The sequence below is a fragment of the Pongo pygmaeus genome, chromosome 16 (assembly GCF_028885625.2).
Source record: "Pongo pygmaeus isolate AG05252 chromosome 16, NHGRI_mPonPyg2-v2.0_pri, whole genome shotgun sequence".
Lineage (NCBI taxonomy): Eukaryota > Metazoa > Chordata > Mammalia > Primates > Hominidae > Pongo > Pongo pygmaeus.
Window position 1 is genome coordinate 50,557,976 of NC_072389.2, and position 19,867 is coordinate 50,577,842.

The following is a 19,867-nucleotide window of genomic DNA, read 5'->3' on the forward strand; positions in this document are numbered from 1 at the left end:
TCACCAGGGGTCTTGGAACATACTCCCTGAGGATAAGGGAGAACTACTTACTGTAAAGGAAAGGAGAAAGAAACTTAACCAGAATATGCAAATGTGTATAAATCTATAGGGGATTGTAAACTGAAGGAACTAATGCCTGATGGTCTCTCTTTCCTTTGTGAAAAATGAAACAATATGATCAGCTAAGAAAATGTAGTGAAGGTTTGAAATAGCTACTGAGGAGGACGCAGAGAACTGTGTAGTAGAATTGTCGGGTAGTATTTAGGCCTGCAAATATATACCCTAATGTGCACCAATCCACACAACTGGATAGATTTCTCAAGCAGAATTCAGTCCATGTGTAGGACTAACAGGTGTTTCTGTAATAGATGTAAAATGAATACCAGGATGCAAAGGAATTCAAGGTGTTACTAAGGGTACAGTTGAAACCTGTGATTCATTTCAAAGTACACATTCTATGCAGATTTTTCAAGAAAAAAACATGCAGCAACTTAAGAACAGAGACTCTTCCCTTCCGGGGCCTAGGATTACTCCTTATACTCAGAAGATATTCAGATATTTTTGAATGAGTGAATTAATTAATTAACAAACAAAAATCTGACTTTGCTAAACATTTCTGAATGTAAGTATTAGGTTTACTTTTGTGATGAAATATGTTGATTATTTTAGAGAATTAGAATTCTGTACCAAGAGCCACATTCCTATAATTTACTTATACTAAAATGACTAGACCAATGCCAAATTCAATCTGGAACACAAAAGTTTATTAGAATAAAAATACACATACAGTATCAACACTAAAATTATTTCACATCGCATTTAGGTTTTACCTCCATTAGTTTTTTTTAATGCTTATAAAGTCTATGCTCTAAATAATTTGCACATTTGTAAACAAATCTTAGATGACCAAAGATGCAGTGTATCTATCAGATACTGAATATCAAAACTTAAGGATGGGAACTGATAGCGAAATCCAATTACACTAAACATTCCTGTAAATTTTTGGAAAGAGAGGAAAAGATTAAAATAATTCACTTGAAATGAAGTAAGATGTATATGAAAAGGTTTTTAGTAGCATATATCACAATGTTGAGATGAGAATATTAAAAACATTCATGGAAAATTCACTTTGATGTTTTGCATAGTCTAGGTTATTTTTTAAAAAACAAAAAATTAAAAATTACCCAAATTCCTTATTAGAAAAAGAGACAATTACCTGGTTCTACTTAGGATCTGTGTATGTTTAAGTCTTTCTCTTCTTTAGAAAAAAAGAGATTATCTGATTCTATTTAGGATCTGTGTACATTCTAAGTCTTTCTCTCATTTAGAGAAAAACATTCTCAAGTCTATAGAAGAGGAAAAAAAATTAAGATTAGGACCAACATTTCAAGCTGCCTTTTGGAAAGAAAATTAAAAACAGAGGTAGATGGTTAATTATTAGTGGCCAAGTTACTCAGGTGACTAATTTTTTCTTGGTACACATTCACCAAAATTTTATACTTGAAGCCAAATAGTAAATAACTTTAGGAGTAGAAAGTAATACCTAGCAGAAGTTATTTTCTTTATGTCAAAGAAAAGTAATAGAAGCAAACCAGGCTTATGACCCCTGTTAAGGATATGATTGTTTAAAGCACTACAGTTCATGCACTTTTTAAAGCAGGAGAATGAACCTTGCCCCTAAGCTTCTTAGGTGTATCTGAGGCCAGCCACAAGCTCCATCAGGCCTGTTCAGTCCAAGTAGGACTGTAGGGTGCCTCGGCGCCGGACATCGCAGGTCCAACAGTGGAAGCCTCCTCCCAGGGAATTGGCATTACGAATGTTAACTTTAATGGTAGTGATACCTGTATTGAAAGAGAGATTAGCTCAGTTAGATGGACTAACATGAAGATTCTCACAGAGAAAGTAGGCCTACAGACTTGGAGGAGTCCTGTGGTTCTAATCCTTAAGGATACCCAACCAGAATAGTCTTTTCTCTTCCAATTTTATTTTCACCAACTATATTTCATCTGCTAATATAAAATCTTCCCCAAAAAGTCAACAGAGAACTCTGAAGTTTTGTTCTATTGACTATTCACAAGTCAATAGACTGAGCAGATGTACCTACCAAATGTTCAAAATGGTCAAGTACTAACATCTCAAGGCCTTTTAGAATTCTACATTAACTACTTTGTCAGACTGTTTCTAATTTTACCATGTTAATTTAGTAGGCAAAGCAAAATTTAGCTGACCTAAAAAGTTGACTTTACATATTCACATATAAGGAGAGTTTATCTGATACGGATTAACTTCACCAGGCCACCATAAGGAAACAATGGAACAGAGCTGGTGTTTTAATATCTGGGTTTGTATGGTTATACAGGTACCAAAGCAAATCCAACAATCAGTTTAATCTGGTACCATCTGTAATGACAAGGCTATGATGTGCATGGCCTATTTAACCAATGGTATTTAGGAAGAATCTGTTGCGTTAGATATAGTGGGGTTTTAAAAAGCAAATCTATTCTTCTTCCTCAAGGAGCTAATTATTTTGAGAGGAGGATAGGCTACAAAGTCACTAAAGGGTCCATTGGTATAGCCAGGGAGAGGAAGGTGGCATGAGCCATTCAGAAAGACTTCCCTAGTCGCGCATGGTGGCCCACACCCATAATCCCAATGCTAAGGGTGGCATAGGTGGGCAGATCACTTGAGGTCAGGAGTTCGAGACCAGCCTGGCCAAGCCCTTCTCTACTAAAAATACAAAATTAGCCAGGCATGGTGGTGCATGCCTGTAATCCCAGCTACTCAGGAGGCTGTGGCAGGAGAATCGCTTGAATCCAGGAAGTGTAGGTTGCAGTAAGGCGAGGTCACGCCACTGCACTACAGCCTGGGCGACACAGGTCTGTCTCAAAATACACACACACACCCCTTTATAATAGCTCATATGAAAATCCTTTCCTTCAACATTTTTCTCAATAATACTAGAATCATTGGTCTAAATTTTGAATATCAGGATAAGTAAACTCCTACTTAAGTAAAACCTGGTCCGGCTCTTCAGTTCAAAACTGAATGATTTACTGACACACTTTCTTGCATTTCACTACTTTGTTAACTATGCTTATCACACATAAAAGTCACTTCTGCATCCATACCCTTTTGAGTCGTTTGAAATATGTGATGACAGGACACTTTTAAAGGACCCACAATGATTTCTTATTTGAAGAAGGGCTGACCAAGCTATCTGCTCATCTGCAAAGGGGTGGTTTTCTGCACATGGGCACCAAAAGGTTGGCTAAGTCATATAAGATTTATAAACTTATCGCTAAGGGGATGTCTCAGGAGCTCAGGATGCATCTCCAACTTTTTGGGGCTAAGTGTGTTGAAAATAAAAATACTGACTTTCTGTGAAATAATAACTTGTTGCCTCTAAAAGGAATCAAAATTGAATTAGACAAACCATTTATCAAACCTAGCATGTCATTTCTTTAGTTCTTCTCATTTAACATTTTCATGTATGACAACATGTTTCATTTGTTGTACATACCCAGCTTTTCAAACATCTTTTGAATTGGAACTTCATTGGCATCCACCATAACACGTTTTTCATCTAGCATTAAGACATTCATGGAAAGCCATTTGGATGACATCCAGAGTGGATGATCTAAAAACAGCAACAACTGTTAAACCATGTCTGCTATCATTTTTGTTTAAAGCAAGGATTTACAAGTGAAGAATATTAAAGTGACAGCTCAATTCTTTCAGTAGTTCACTTTCTATGTGAACACATTTATTTTAATCTTAAAACAATTTATCTATAAATGGTATGGATCAATCTGTACTGATTATACATTTGAATTTCACCCTGTTTTCTTTTAAAAGTCGTATCTTGGCTGGGCATGGTATAATCCTAGCACTTTGGGAGGCTGAGGCAGAAGGATTCCTTGAGCCTAGGAGTTTGAGACTATTGCCCAGAGATGGTGTCTCACTGGGGAACACAGCAAGACACCATCTCTACAAACAAACAAAAACAACTTGTTGGGCATAGTGGCCTGCACTTGTAGTCCCAGCTACTTAGGAAGCTGGAGTGGAAAGATCACTTGAGCCCAGGAGTCTTGAGGCTGCAGTGAGCTGTGACTGCACAACTGCACTCAAGCCTGGGCGACAGAGCAAGACATTGTCTCAAAAAAAAAAAAAAAAAAGTCATATCTTGCTTTATGTGATGTTGTTTTATTCTGTCTTCTCCTTACTTCATTTTCTATGGAAGAAAAAGTTGCAAACACAAGTCCCAGCCTTGTTCTGATGCTCAGAGTCCCAAGCACCACTTCACACCTTACTGAGGAAACACATTCTCTAAGCTGCTAACATTTGGGCTGCTCTCTATAGGAGAAAGATCCTTGGTCACTAAAGTAATTATTTTAGTTTATCAGTGTATGAAAGTAAACATACCATCTGGGATGATTGGTGTTGGCGGAGTAATGATAGTCCATCCTGCTTTCTTGAAAAGATCAATCTGTAAGACCAAAAAAAACCCCAAAACCGTTAAATCTACATATACTATTATTATTCTTAGTCTCTAATAGCCCTTATCAGTAATAATTCTTTTTAAGAAGCTGTCTTCTCAGCTTCCAAAATAAAGAAATTAAAATTTCTAAACATTTGGGTGATTTTGTCTGAATCCTAATTAAAAATGTACATAAAATCCCCAGATTAAAGTTAAAAAGTAACAGAAATGTTACAGCTTTTAAAGATAGTCTTATACTTTTCTCAGGTTTCAGAGACTTAAAAAACCAAAGATACTTTCCTTAAGAAATTCTCATTTTAATAATTGAAAAATTTCCTATTTAGTTACAAGAAAACAAAAATGTGACTATGTCAAACCCGCAGTCCTTCTACTTCTTGCCCATCATTTTGTATCTGGGACCATGGTATAAAGACAGTAGTTAGCTATGCATTCTCAAACAACCATATTGTCCTTAGCGACCTTTTACAACTTAGCCGTCCCTGTGTTCACATACCCACTTACTATACGAATAAATGATAATAAAATGAAATGAATAAGTAGTCATGGTCATCGGGTCTAAAAATAAAAAACAGAAACGAACAGTGACACAGTATAACAGTGGTTTTTAAAAGTTGTACTGCAGCCTTGCAAGTAACAGAAAATCGCTCATCACCTAACTGGAAGTAGGGGGCTGTGGACAGAAAGTAGGAGGCTGCAGGTGAAGGGGATAGACCAGCTGCAGTGCAGTGGCTCCGCTTCTCCCTACAGAGCAGGGTTGGCCAAAGGGAGCCTAACCCACTGTAGAGGGAAGACATCCATTGCCTAGTGGTATTGCCCTGGCCATGCAAGGATGATCTTGTCCAAAATTCGCTGCTGTGGAACCACTGCGGCAAGTTATGAGATAATACCACCGTTTGATAAAAATACACACATATGCACAAACTTGAGGCTTTGACAACAGCAAGCGGCGAAAGTCTGATGATCCCATACTAATTATTGTGTCAACTACGTATATTTCTGCATGGTGGACATCTTGTAATAAAGCATAACGAATCCAATGTTTGATCATAATAATGTTGAGTATTGCTGAATCTGTCATTTAGAACCATTAGGAACCATGGAAGTGCTTAAAATAAAAGTGGCAATTATTTTAGTTACTAGATTCTGTTGCTTTTCCAGAGTCCCAAGAAATCTCTTACCTGGTGACATGGTCGGTCAGGGTTGGAAAGCACAATACCAGGTCCAATGATGTTGAAGGTAGCATCAATATGCATGGGATTGGGATCTTTAAAGGAGATGATATGAACTCTGTAGTCTGGAGCAAGATGCCTACGCATCCATTCAATGCCTAAGTAGTTTGTAACCTGAAAACAAAAGAAAGACATACAATCGATAAATATTTGGTTCTATGTCTAGAAAACTAAAAATATTCAAGGTGAAAAAAATTTAGGATGAAAATATTTTAACTTGGAAGTAAAGAATACAATAATATAGTGTGAAATTTCAGAGGCAGCCTGCATTTACCTGGCTTCTCTGTGCAAAAATATCTCTTCCAGCTCGAATGAAGTCAGCAGCATCAAAGCATGGCTCAAACTCAGTTGTCACAAATTTTCCCTGAGCAGCCAATTTGTGTCTGTCTTCTATAGAGTGGATGGGATAATCCTAATTGGAACAAGAATGAACACACACAATGCATTGGATCATGAGAAAATTATTTATAAGACATACAGTACTAAGAAAATTAGTTTAACATCATTTCCCAAAATATTACTACTCAGTTCTAGACTAAAACATGCCTGGAAAAGAAGCGGGTCCATGATAAATAAACCAAAACAACAATAAACAAGAAACTAGCATTATAGTAATTTCCTGATACAACAGTCCTCCTTTACCCATGATGTCACTCTCCATGGTTTCAGTTACCTGCAGTCAACTGTCATCCCAAAACATTAAGATATTTTGAGAGAAACAGAGAGACCACATTCACCTAACTTTTAGTAAAGTATATTTATATAATCATTCCATTTTATTATTCATTATTGTTGTTAGTCTCTTACTGTGCCTAATTTGTAAATTAAACTTTATCATAGGTATGTATATATGTATAGGAAAAAACAAAATATATAGAGTTCAGTATCAGCATCCACTGAGAGTCTGGAACATATCCCCTGAGGATGAAGGGGCACTATGTACTTAGAAAAAAATGGTACACACCAGGTGAGATGGCTCATGCCTGTAATCCCAGCACTTTGGGAGGCCGAGGTAGGCGGATCACCTGAGGTCAGGAGTTCGAGAACAGCCTGGCCAACATGGTGAAACCCCGTTTCTACTAAAAATACAAAAATTAGTCAGGCATGGTGGCATGCAGCTGTAATCCCAGCTACCCAGGAGGCTGAGGCAGGAGAATTGCTGGAACCCAGGAGGCAGAGGCTGCAGTGAGCCAAGATCACGCCACTGCACTCCAGTCTGGGTGACAGAGCAAGACTCCATCTCAAAAAAAAAAAAAAAAAAAAAAAAGTGATACAGAGGCAGTAACTGATTCTGAGAATATTCCATGAACCATACGGAAAGTAAACAGGATGAAGTCATTCTGTTCTTTTAGAAAAGGAATTTGGTCCCGAGCCTACCTCATACCATAAAATGAGATGCCATGTTTCCCCTGCCAAATTTGATTGGGAGTGGCAAAACTAATTCATTATGTATTTCTGTCTTTAAACCCAGAAGCTATTTTGATTTTTAAATTTTTTTCTATAAAAGATCAAATGGTAACTGATTTAATAAGAGACATACATTTCATTTTACTGTGAATTTGAACTGTAGACCAGGTTCTTTTTCTAGAAGAAGGAAGTGAACTTCAGTCTAGTGACTTTTCTGGTTCCACTAATGAACAGTGGTATACCTGTAGGCAAGTTTTTCCCCCTCTAATGGAATGACACTACAGTATGATTAGGGTTGTTGTGAAAAACAAACAGGATTGAGGATGTAAATAAAGGGTTTAACCCAGGACCCAGAACAACGTAAGCACCAAAAAGTGTTAGCCATTATTATTATTATCATAGGATCATTTACTCTTATCATATTCATCATAAAATAATCACTTTTTAAAAATAAGATGATGTTTTCGGTTTCTAAAATGCATAGTATATACAAGGTATCAGAGAATCTCTATCTTACTCTTTGTGGATCATTTAGAAAAGTTAGTAATAAGCTAGCCTATAATTAGGGACTCACCTGGTTATAAAGCTCATCAGCCATTGTGGGCTTAGGAGCTGTTGTCCACTTGGCACCACGGTGGAAGTAGTCTTTGATAATTGACCTGTACGCTCGGTACTCAAAGAAGCGTGAACGCCATGCCATGGGAGCCTCGATAATCTCATTGCCCACAACTATCAGGATGTCTCGAGGCATTGCACTGTATAAACCTGTCAGACCAAAAAATTCCATGACAACTTCAGTAGTGTTAATTTCCAAGACAAAAAAGGTCTACATAGGGCCAGGCGCAGTGGCTCATGCCTGTAATCCCACCACTTTGGGAGGCCAAGATGGGCGGATCACTTGATCCTGACCGGGCTGGTCAGGAGTTCAAGAGCAGCCTGGCCAACATGGTCAAGCCCCGTCTCTACTAAAAGAATACAAAAACAATTAGCCAGGCACGGTGGCATGTGCCTGTAATCCTAGCTACTCGGGAGACTGAGGCAGGAGAATCACTTGAACCAGGAGGCAAAGGCTGCAGTGAGCGGAGATCGTGCCACTGCACTCCAGCCTGGGTGACAGAGTGAGACTCTGTCTCAAACAAACAAACAAAAGTGTCTATATAATATTACCTCTTTTTTTGGTTAAAAAAATTACTAAAAATACATGTGTCTATATATATATATATATATATATATGAAAATGGCAAAAAATTTGAATAACACATACTAGATTGTTAACATGAATTCTGTGTGGTGGTGGGGAAGCCCAGAAAAAAAAGAGAAGAAAAAAAGTGAAGGAATAAAGTCCTTGTACAAAGAGATCTTGAACCACCAAGCTTTCACCATTTGTAAGCTCCTGTCTTGCTATACAGAAACAGAGCTCTTAAAGGACTATCAGTATCACAAGATAAAAATTGAGCCAAGGATCAATCTAAAACTAGAAATTAGAACAGTGACCTAAGGCACAAGAACAGTCATGCAGCAATGTCAGTTAAAAATAAAATGGAAATGTTTCTATTCTCTTTTTAATTTCTGTTCTTGAGGAAAATTAAATGAATCCACTGTTCTTATGTAAGGAAATGACTATAAAGTTTAGGAAAACTTGTTATTTCAAGGAGATTCCACTAGATGGAATGGAGTTTAGAATGTATACATCTTAATTGTATCAACATGGACCAAACCATTCCTAAATAAATCTTTAAAGTTTTAAGAACTAGCAAAGCAAAGGACTCTCCAAAAAAAATTTTGGAGCTTTCCCCTTACACATTAAGAAAGAAATTGAAAATTCAGACACTGGCAGTTTAGTTATCTGACATCACTTACCCGTAGACTCAAAATCAGGAGTTTTATACTTCAATGACCAGTCAATGGGGTCAGGCCTCCTTACTGTCACTCCTTCCATTTTTAAAATATTGCACATTTCTTCAATTTCAGCAACAGCCTTTTTCAAATGATCTTTGGGAAAATAATGCCCTCCATGCTTCTGGTAAAATGGCCAGTACTTTTCATTTGTGTTGGCCTGGAAGTAGAAGCAAATAAACACAATACTTACAGGAGAAAAATACAGCTCATGATAGGTTCATAGGCAGTAAACAGCTCTTTGTATAAGGTATTGGAATTGAGACTCCAACCACTCCATGTTCAGTGCTGATCCCTAGCATTGAGCACATAAGCTCTCTGGGCAGACACTCAGTATCTGTTGAATGAAGAACTCTAAAACATCTTGATATTTTGAGGTCTTTTGCTCCTTCTGCCTGAGATCTCATGGCCAACCAGTAACAGCATGTTTACCTTCAGACAGACTTGGAATCCTCTTAGCCAGTTTTTTTGCCACGCTTTGCAGACAAAACAGGACATAGCACTTCTATTAGAGAGCCTCAATAAAATGAAACAAGAGAACACACAAACTAGCATAAGAGAATAAAAGCACTTATACTAAGCCAAAACCATGGGCTATCCATGCATCTCAGAATTCTGTCTGGAAAATAGCACCTCAAGATATTCTGTGATGGGAAAAAAAAAGATATTTTGCCCCGTTAAGATCAGGAACATACTTTCAAATATGCTTTATTTCTCTTAAAATCCCATTATTGGCCAGGCATGGTTACTCAGCCTGTAATCCCAGCACTTTAGGAGGCAGATAGCTTGAGGTCAGGAGTTCAAGACCAGCCTGGCCAACACGGTGAAACCCCATTTCTACTAAAAATTCAAAAATTAGCTAGGCATAGTGGCACGTGCCTGTAGTCACAGCTACTTCAGAGGCCAAGGCAGGAGAATTGCTTGAACCCAGGAGGCAAAGGTTGCAGTGAGATGAGATCGCACCACTGCACTCTAGCCTGGGCGACAAAGTGAGACTCTGTCTCAAAAAAAAAAAAAAAAAAAAGAAAGAAAAAGGAAAAAAAAAACCATTATTGATTTTCCCATTCAACAGAATTAACACTTGCCAAAATTGTGTGACAGTGCAAATCTGCCTTTCGTAATTCCCTGTCAATATGCCTCACACCAACCACACCTCTTTTTCTAATCCATTCAGCTCTCCCATCTCTTCGAGTCTTTTTGTCATACAAGAAAGTGATATGATAAGCAAATTCACAAGTTTTTAATAACCGAAAAAAAATTTAGAAAGTTTCCAGGGCTATGTGTATTTTAAAAGACAACCAAAGAGAAAACATTCGAGTGCTTTAAAATGGCTCAATCAGTTTGCTAAAAATTATTGTTGAATAGGGTAGGTGCAACAGCTGTTAAATATTGTTTTGTTTGTTTGTTTTTGCTTTTGAGATGGAGTCTCACTCTGTTGCCCAGGCAGGAGTGTAATGGTGCCATCTCAGCTCACTGCAACCTCCGCCTCCCACCAGGTTCAAATGATTCTCCTGCCTCAACTTCCTGAGTAGCTGGGATTATGGGCACCTGCCACCATGCCCGGCTAATTTTTTGTATTTTTAGTAGAGATAGGGTTTCACCATGTTGGCCAGGCTGGTCTCGATCTCCTGACCTCGTGATCCACCTGCGTCGGCCTCCCAAAGGGCTGGGATTACAGGTGTGAGCCACTGTGCCCGGCCAAAATATTGGTTTTCAAAAATGTAAAAATCTAGACAGATTCTGCATTCAGATTGTTTTCCAAATGTCTAAGTTCTTAGTCAATTGCTCAATCATAAATATATTGAGAAATGTACGTGATGCATCTTCCCATTTTTCAAGCTAAATGAAGCAGAACGCCAATCAGAGAATCCAGACTGTAAGAAAAAGCCTTGAACCTTCATCAAAAGATCAGCAAAGCAACGTACATTGATATATTTTAAGTTTAAAAATGTTTTAAATGTTTGTTTAAAAATGTTTAAAGCAGGTATTTTAAAAATGTTTTATATAATTAATGAACTGACAAACTACTAGTCCTGATCATGTCAGATATGAGGGTCTCCACCATAAATCAGATAATTTCAGATAGCAATAAGTGCTAGAAAGAAGTTGTAAAACTTGGTAATGGGCTCAAGTGTGTCAGAGTGTGTCTACTTTAGCTGGATATTCTCATTTGGTTTCCCAGCAATCCTATCAAAGAAACAGGGCAAGTTCTCATATGCTTATTTCACATGTAAGGAAAGAGGCTCTGGCAGGTCACATGCTTGCTAACTATCTGGACAAGCAGGACTAGAACTCAAGTTCTCTGACTGTTACTCAAAGAGTGTCCCTAATACATAATGGGACTTGGCCATGTTATAATGGTTTGAACACTTCTAACTAGATGTGCAAAAACTTTTAAGACTGGAATTGCTTAACAAGTTCAAATTGTCCCAGTGGCTTTTACTCATCAAGACTGATCAAATGTCTAGATGTTTAGCTCTTTAATGTCAAAGACAATACCTTTTCTAGATTTTGTGTCTCCACTTCCATTTTTATCTCAGTCTGATAAATATTAAATATACGAAAGTGGACCCATCTCGTTAGTTCAATATCCAGGTTCACATCAGTTACACTGGAACCCAGCTTGGTGAATAAGGAATAAGCCAAGAAACAGGTCTTTAGAAAAACTGAATGATGCCAGTGAAAGTCTTAAATAGAGGCTGGTAAACAAAGGTCCATAGGCAAATTTGGCCTGCTGCTTGTTTTTGTAAATAAAGTTTTACAGGAACGCAGGCACACTCATTTGTTTACGTATTGTTTATGGCTGCTTTTGCACTACAATGGCACAGCTGAGAGTTGAGTAGTTGCAGCAGAGACTGATGGTCTGCAAAGCCTAAATTACTTATTATCTGGTAGAAAGATGAAGTTTGCTGACGCCTGGGGTCTGAATCATTAATTAGCTCTTTTACTACAGCAGGCTGAATTTCTGGCCTATGAAAAATGTTATCATCATTAAACATTTTTAAAGACCAAGCTACCCTTTCAAAAAACAAAATAAAAGCGCTCCACTGTTTTCTACTCCTAGGAATTTCTGCAACAGCAACCAGAAAGAGGATAATAATGACTCTTTATATTCCTCTCAGATACATGCTGGTACTACTCATCCATTCACCACTTCCTCCTTCTCATGCCAGGCACATCTCCTACAATCCACTAGGGACAAGAAGCCTTTGAAAATTTAACACTGGGTTACAGCAGATGCAGAGTTATGCTGTCTTGCCAGACTCATTCCAAAGTATCCTCCGTGACTATTTGTGCAGGGTGAAGCTTGCCTTGATAAATTAAACTTTCCTGGGAGAAAAACGTTATTTGAACAAATGTGATTTTTTCTTGTAGAGTTTATAATCTGGCAAAGGTTGGGCAAAGTACAAATGATCAGGGCACAATACATTTTACAAGAGATAGCTAGAAACTGTTTACACTTCCTTTATAACCCTGCTAAATGGGCCAGCAATCATTTACCAAGTTGTTTGCAAGATAATGAACACTATATTAGATGCTTATCATATGATGTTTTTAATAATCTGTTGCAAAGGTATGTCTGCATTCCTTGAACCTTTATACTCTTTCAAAGCCTAAAACCCTTTACAACGGTTTGCCAAGTGAATTTTTAAATACTGTCTTTGGAAGGCTAAGAAATGACAACAGAAATGTATTTATCCAGCTGTAAGCTTATATTACACTAATCTTGATTAATCTTGTATTTTATAAAAGGTCCTTTATCAAGGGCTTTATTTTTAAAAAGACAAAAGCAAAACAAAAAACTTATTTGAGGCTGGGCACGGTGGCTCACCCCTGCAATCCCAGCACTTTGGGAGGCCAAGGCGGGCAGATCACGAGGTCAGGAGATCGAGACCATCCTGGCTAACACGGTGAAACCCCATCTCTACTAAAAATACAAAAAAAATTAGCCAGGCCTGGTGGGGGGCACCTGTAGTTCCAGCTACTTGGGTGTCTGAGGTGGGAGAATGGCATGAACCCAGGAGGCAGAGCTTGCAGTGAGCCGAGATCACGCCACTGCACTCCAGCCTGGGCGAAACAGCGAGATTCCATCTTAAAAAAATATATATCTAAATATATATATTTGATAGCAAATATTTACTATATTTTGCAGAACAAAAAGTCACAGAGCTTTAAAAAATTATGCTTCCTAACAATTATGTTCCACATTCCTTTCCTTAAAATTTCTCTAGTACTTATATCTTCCAACATCTTCTGCTCTGATTGACTATGGACAGTTTACTACATTCTTTTTTCTTTTTTCTTTTATTGTTCCCAAACTGATTAATATATGGTGTCATTCTTCTCTACTACGAGGCATGGCCTTGCTTGCTAGGATCCATGCATGTCTTAGATTTACTTTCTTCTCCCTCAAAACCAGGCTTAGCACATGGCATGAAACAGAAATAACCATTATTTCCTGTCTAGAATCAAAGAGAGAAAGAGAAAGAAGATAAACAAACAAAAAGAACCAGACAAATGAATGAAATCAATACTGCTAATGTTACTGATATCTACAACTATTACACCCACAAAGTACCTTTGGAATGTAATTGGCAAACTGGATCCATACAACTATAAGTTGTTGTTTTGTCCTTTAAAATACTTAACATGTAACTTTTTACCTTTAGATTAATCCTTAATCCTGTTAGGTAGATAGCAAACTAGCAAAACTCTTAATATCTTCATTTTACTGTGGCCCAGAAATTTGTGGAATCTTGTACAAGGTCAAATAGCTAATTAACCAAGACTAGCTATCAAGTTTTTATCAAACACCTAATTAATCCCAGGCTCCTGACTTCAGCATGGTACTTTTTCCACAAGCCCATGAAATGACAAAGTCTAAAGTCATAAATCAAGTGACAAAGAACTCAAAATTACGTCTGAGAATTCTGATTCTGTAAAATCGCATGATATGAAAGTCTATCATTTTAAAGACAAGTAGAAGGATAAATTATTGCTTGGATTTAAATTTTAATTTCACCCAATTAAAATGGTTAGGGGATGGGACTTTTCAAGAAAAGACTTAAAAAGACTACTATGCCTTTTAAAAACATGTGGATGGCGTATAAATTAATCTTCTCATCAAATTCCAAATATCAGAACCACAGATAGTTTCAGAACAATTAGAAGTTATTAGTTTTTCTATTTCCCTGTCTTCCCAGTCTAACTCAGGAGTCATTTTCTTCAAGAGGACTTCTTAACTGGCCAGCACTCGGTCATTCCTCTTTCCTTAGCTTTCCTGGCACTTCAACTGCCTTGTCAGTCGACTGGAATAAGATACTTGGTCTTCGTTTCTATGTGAACATCATATCTCTTCAAATAGAAAGGAAGATCTTTTACATTAATACCTCTAGAGCCCTGGTACACGGTAGGCAATATTTCTGAAGACCACGACAATGCTGTTACAGAACTTCTTTCCTCAATCCACTTTACAAATAAAAGTGTAAATATTCAGGAAAAATTTAAGGACATTAAAGATACATTTGTAACCCATTATTAATAGGAGTCTAGGCTGTGTCTACAATGTGGAAGGTGGTCCCTTAGATATGGGACCCTTATGCAGTATAGAACCTGAACACCAGCCCATAGAGGCCCTGGATATAAGAACGTTACAGATAAAAACCACTAGGAGTTTTTGTTTGTTTGTTTGTTTTTGAGATGGAGTCTTGCTCTGTTGCTCAGGCTGGAGTGTAATGGCACCATCTCGGCTCACTGCAACCTCTGCCTCCTGGGTTCATGCCATTCTCCTGCCTCAGCCTCCCAAGTAGCTGGGACTACAGGCACCCGCCACCACGCCTGGCTAATTTTTGTATTTTTAGTGGAGACAGGGTTTCACCATGTTAGCCAGGATGGTCTCGATCTCCTGACCTCGTGATCCACCCACCTCAGCCTCCCAAAGTGTTGGGATTACAGGTGTGAGCCACCGCGCCTGGCCACCACTAGGAGTTTTTAAAAAGGGAGATATTACCTGTTGCCAGGGAAATCCTGGAAGACTTTGTGAAAGGTGTCATTGAAGCTAGGTTGTGGTAGGTTTAAACTACAGACTAAAGGGCACAGGAAGATGGGTGGAAGAGACTTAGGTAGGGGCAAAGATGCAGGGCTTGTGAAGAAACAGTGAGTAGTCTAGCTTAGCTGCCTTATATGGTTGTCTTATAAAGTCTGCTGAAAACCAGGGTGGACTATTAGAGGAGAGAAGGACTTGACCAGAAATGGACACCTGCTAATCTGCTGTACTAACAGATGAGTCGATAACTGGAATGGGGAATCCTGGAAATGCAGACAAGAGCCAGATTGTGAAGGATCTTGAATACCATGAGGACTTTATCCTAAACAATGCGGGGGGTGGTGGGGTAGGGGGGGTCGCCTAGCAAAGTAGAGGAGGAAAAGAAGCAGGATGAGTAACATGATCACATCTGAGTTTTAAAAAATCACTTGGATTGCAGCTGCCAGGTGGTTTGGTGAGAAGAGTGAGTAGGAGTGACCAGTTAGGAGTTAACTGCAATAGTCCAGGCAGCAGATGAGCTCCCTACCTTTAGGGAGAGGCAAAGCAGAGGGATGAGGCAAGATTCATTTTGACAAAAGCCTTGTTACACCTTGGAGAATGGATGCAAAGGACGTGACATAAGGAGAAATCAAAGATGATTCTTTTGTGTAAGCTTGATTAAATAGGAATGCCAATAATTAAAAGGCAGGAATGAGGAGGGATCCACTTTAGCAGGTGGCTGGCAACTGAACTCCACATGTACCAAGTTTGAAGTCCTGTGGCAATATCCCGTAAGGAGTTTAACTCGTTGATCTGGAAGGAGTTCAATACAGAGATCCGGACCAGAGAGGAGGTGGGAGCGGTAGCTGTGAGAATGGCTAACAGAAGGGGGCTGAAAGTAATATTTCTGTTCAACCTTGGCATTACAGGCTGTGACGGAAGATGATCTGAGGACAGTGAAAGAACTATTATTCCCAGAAAAGCTCTCTCAGAATCCAAGGGAAGAGCTTCAGGAAGGAAGCAATTATCATTGGTGTAAATAGTGTCAAATACCACAGAGGTGTCAAGTAAGATAATCACTGGATTGAGAGGTCTGGGAGTAAGCTGAAGGGAAAGCAGTCAGAGGGTAGCAGCAGCAGGTGAGGAGGGAACGCACTTTCAGACATGTGAATAGCTTTCCTTTACCTTCACCTCGATGGTGAACGGTGGAACACAGGCGTTTTCTGCTCTGCCCACTATCACTTCCTCTAAGGGGTCCCATTCGTTGTAAGAAGAGACAGGGCAGTCCTTGGGCAGAGGCTCAGTGGCCTTGTCGTCAGCTGCAGAGGAGTTCCGGGAGGAAGCCGTAGCTGCCTGGGTGCTCTGGAAAGTTCGCTGCACCCATCCTGTCAAGGTTCGTCCAAGCTTCCAAGAACAAAGAAAAGATTATTGTATTGCATTGTTCTATCAGTACTTGCAGAGAGGAGGAAGTGGAGATGGGGTAAAAATCCAGCATAACATTGCCACTTAAACCCCTTTAGAAGAGCGTAAACCAAGATGTTAATAGTGTGTAGGTGGGTAGTGGGATTACAGATAATTTTTTTAACCCTCTTGTTTATCTACAAATTGTCTTCTTATCTATTAATTGTTGTAACTCTTTAAAACTCCTCAGAAGACCATGTCCCCAGCGACCATACACCCCCATCTTTATCTCAGAATGCAATTCCTGCACTCAAGCTTTACGCAACTCTTTCGCAGATGGGTCAATCCTCCTCTCAGAAAACCATAGACAGCTGCTCTAAAACTTCCCGCCAGTCTCAGCTGGGGACGGAACCTCCTTTTCCCTTAAGTATCATAGGTTACCAATATTAGGCTTTTTATTTATTTTTTTACAAACGAAAAGTTGGGAACATTTGTAAAGGACCTTATCTTTAAGAATAACCAGCTTCAAATCAAATTTTTTTCATCTTTGACATACACTTCGCATTCTTTGGCACTTCAATTCTGAGAGTGAGCAACTGCCATCTGCTCCATTTTACAGATGGTCCACAGTACCCTAGCCAAGATCAGGATTAGCTCAGGCGTAAATTCAAACTAAGAAGGAGATCTAAAAACTTCAAAAGCCTTTTAAAAATGCATGGCCTATAAAATCTAGAGCAGGGAGGGTCCCTCAACCCCTGAGCAAACCTCAATCCCCCAAATCTCTATCCTGCTCTGTTAAAAGCCTTAGGAAGTGGGCAGGAGGGGAACTCGGGTGGAGGCAGAAGAAAGACGGAGAGTGACAGCTGTTCAGGAACCAGTTGCTGGGAGGAAGCCAGAATGTCGGAGCGATTCCAGTACTAGGAGCATGGGAGGGTCTCCTGCCAGGGCAGCCGAGGACGGGGAGCTTAGAAACTCTGCTTACAGGCTGCACTCGCCCCGACTCCTCTCCAGACGTGGGATCCCATGTTATACTTGGAGCGAATCTGGTCGCTCGCTCCCCGTTCCCGATTCCCACTTTGCTTGTCTCTTCTCCCCATCCATCTACCCCACAGGCATTTTCCAGAAATCTCCCCAACTCGACGCCCACTCAGGCTACTGAACCCCAATAACGCCACCCTTTTACTAAGAGGAGCCTCCGTCGTCCCAACCCCTTGCTCCGAGCGGGAAGCTTGGTGCAGCGCACCAAGCTCCGGTAGAGGGGGGCGGCGCCCTCTGCGCCGTGGGCCAGCAGGCCGCAGACGCGCAGCAGCAAGTGGATCCCCAAGGGGTGGGGCCGAAACGCAAGTTCCCCCTGACTGGGGCACGCCGCCCAGATCCTGGAGCCTGCAAAGGCTCTTGAAGCTGAGCTTCCCCGGGATACCAGAAGGGACACTCTCGTGCAATTCCGGCTGGGGAAAAGCGAGGGAAGGCGGCGGCTCCGGGCAGGGAGCGAGCGAGTGCTCCACGCCGCCCGCAGGACGGAGTGAGTCACGCGGCCGCCAGACGAGGCCGGTGGCGCACGCACCCGAGACCCGATGTAGTGCACCGCCTCGGCGCCGCGGCTCCCGCCGCGCAGACACCGCACCCGCAGCATCGCCCTGGCCCGGCTGGTCCACGCGCGGAATCTTCCTGGCCCTGGGCCGCGTCGGTCCAAGCCTCCCCGAGAGCGCGTCCGGAGCGGAGTGGGCGGGCGCGTAGGGCCCGAGGCCTTTTGTAGCCGCGCTCCGCCCCGGCCGCCCCCCGCGGCCCCATTGGCTGCCGGGAACAGGTGGTGGGGCCGGCGTAGCGCCCCAAATTAGGAACTGTTGGGAAGCGCCGCGGCAGCTGGCTCGGGCATCCGACGCTTGCCCTTTTTTAGCCAGCGGGGTTACTGACGGCTTCTGTTGCACGCCCGGACCCGGACCCCGACCCGAGCGCCGCAAGAAAGTCCGCTGGAGTCTCGCGTAACTGGGCAGGACGCGACTTCTGACGAAGTGACAATGGTCTATGCATATATTAAGTGAATATTTGAGAATTTAAATATGCAAAGCGTGAGTACAGTGTTACCCTTAAATTCACATATGCGCACTGAACCAGTCACCTCATTTTTCGGTAAACGAAACCACCTAAAATTAGGTGGTTTCTTAGTGCAACATCGGGTTTGAGACTGCAGAAAACTAAGTCTGGAAATTGGGCCATTTGTTCCCCGGGGAGGCAGTGCTTTCCTTCCACTACCCCGTCGGTCGTTATTTGGAACACCTGGCATTTCACATGGTCTTTGGCCATGTGCCCCTGGCTTGAGAAATTCCGTCATGAAAATCGACAAGTGTGGGTCAGAAATAAGGGAGGACGACAGTTTCGTTCCTTCCATTTCATGTTTTAAAATTTTTGTTTCAACTTGATCAGGATTCTTATTTAGAAAAGTATTTTCCCTCACAGTGCAGTCTTAATTGCTGTGGATTTGTGCAAAGCTAGAGAACTCAGGTTAACATTTATGCTCCTAGCAGGAGAGGCGGCAAGAGATTTGAGTATTTCATTTTTGTACTTATAGAATTATAACTATTCATTTGTGATGAGCTGTCTTTTTAATTTTGGTATCTCAAGCTTGTTTTCCAGAGTTCATGGATGGAAAGCACCAGACGAGCAGATGGCATGGTGGAAAGAGCCTCCGAGAGGGAATTGGGATAACTGAGTTCCAGTCTTGAATCACTTATAGACTACTATATGTCTTCCTGAATTGCAGTCTTCTTATCTGCAAAGTGAGAACAATAGAATTTACTGTCCCTAGCACATGGGGGGGTTGCTGAGAGGCCAAAATGAGAGATTGTACATGCAGAACTCGATGCGTGGCATTAGAGCTGTATGAGGCCGGGTGCAGTGGCTCACGCTTGTAATCCCAGCAATTGGGAAGGCCGAGGCTGGCGGATTGCCTGAGGTCAGGAGTTTGAGACTATCCTGGTCAACATGATGAAACCCTGTCTACTAAAAATACAAAAACTAGGTCAGGCGCGGTGGCTCATGCTTGTAATCCCAGCACTTTGGGAGGCCGAGGCGGGCGGATCACGAGGTCAGGAAATCAAGACCATCCTGGCTAACACGGTGAAACCCCGTCTCTACTAAAAATACAAAAAAAAAAATTAGCCGGGCGTGGTGGCGGGCGCCTGTAGTCCCAGCTACTCGGGAGGCTGAGGCAGGAGAATGGCGTGAACCCGGGAGGCGGAGCTTGCAGTGAGCCGAGATGGCGCCACTGCACTCCAGCCTGGGCGACAGAGCTAGACTCCGTCTCAAAAAAAAAAAAAAAAAAAAAAAGCCGGGCATGGTGGTGGGTGCCTGTAATCCCGGCTACTGAGCTGAGATCGAGCCACTACACTCCAGCCTGGGCGACAGAGCAAG

The 19,867-nt window shown here is 41.0% G+C and overlaps 1 protein-coding gene across 1 annotated transcript; it reads right to left on the reverse strand.

The window, feature by feature from the left end:
- Positions 1–742: 742 nt before the first annotated feature.
- Positions 743–19,587, reverse strand: GATM (glycine amidinotransferase). The gene is made up of 9 exons (XM_054450707.2): positions 18,021–19,587; positions 16,241–16,459; positions 8,995–9,190; positions 7,709–7,899; positions 6,002–6,139; positions 5,677–5,841; positions 4,423–4,486; positions 3,521–3,637; positions 743–1,841 (listed from the first exon to the last, which is right to left on the reverse strand). The coding sequence occupies exons 1-9, from the start codon at positions 18,087–18,089 to the stop codon at positions 1,729–1,731; spliced, it is 1,272 nt and encodes a 423-aa protein (XP_054306682.1). The 5' UTR covers positions 18,090–19,587; the 3' UTR covers positions 743–1,728.
- Between the last annotated feature and the right edge of the window lie 280 nt (positions 19,588–19,867).

Coding starts and splice junctions, on each gene's coding strand:
- GATM (XM_054450707.2), bottom strand. CDS start 18,089: ATGCTGCGGGTGCGGTGTCTGCGCGGCGGGAGCCGCGGCGCCGAGGCG. Junction 16,460..18,020: donor TGCACTACATCGGGTCTCGG/GTGCGTGCGCCA, acceptor TGTTCTTGGAAG/CTTGGACGAACCTTGACAGG. Junction 5,842..6,001: donor TTTTTGCACAGAGAAGCCAG/GTAAATGCAGGC, acceptor TTTTGTTTTCAG/GTTACAAACTACTTAGGCAT.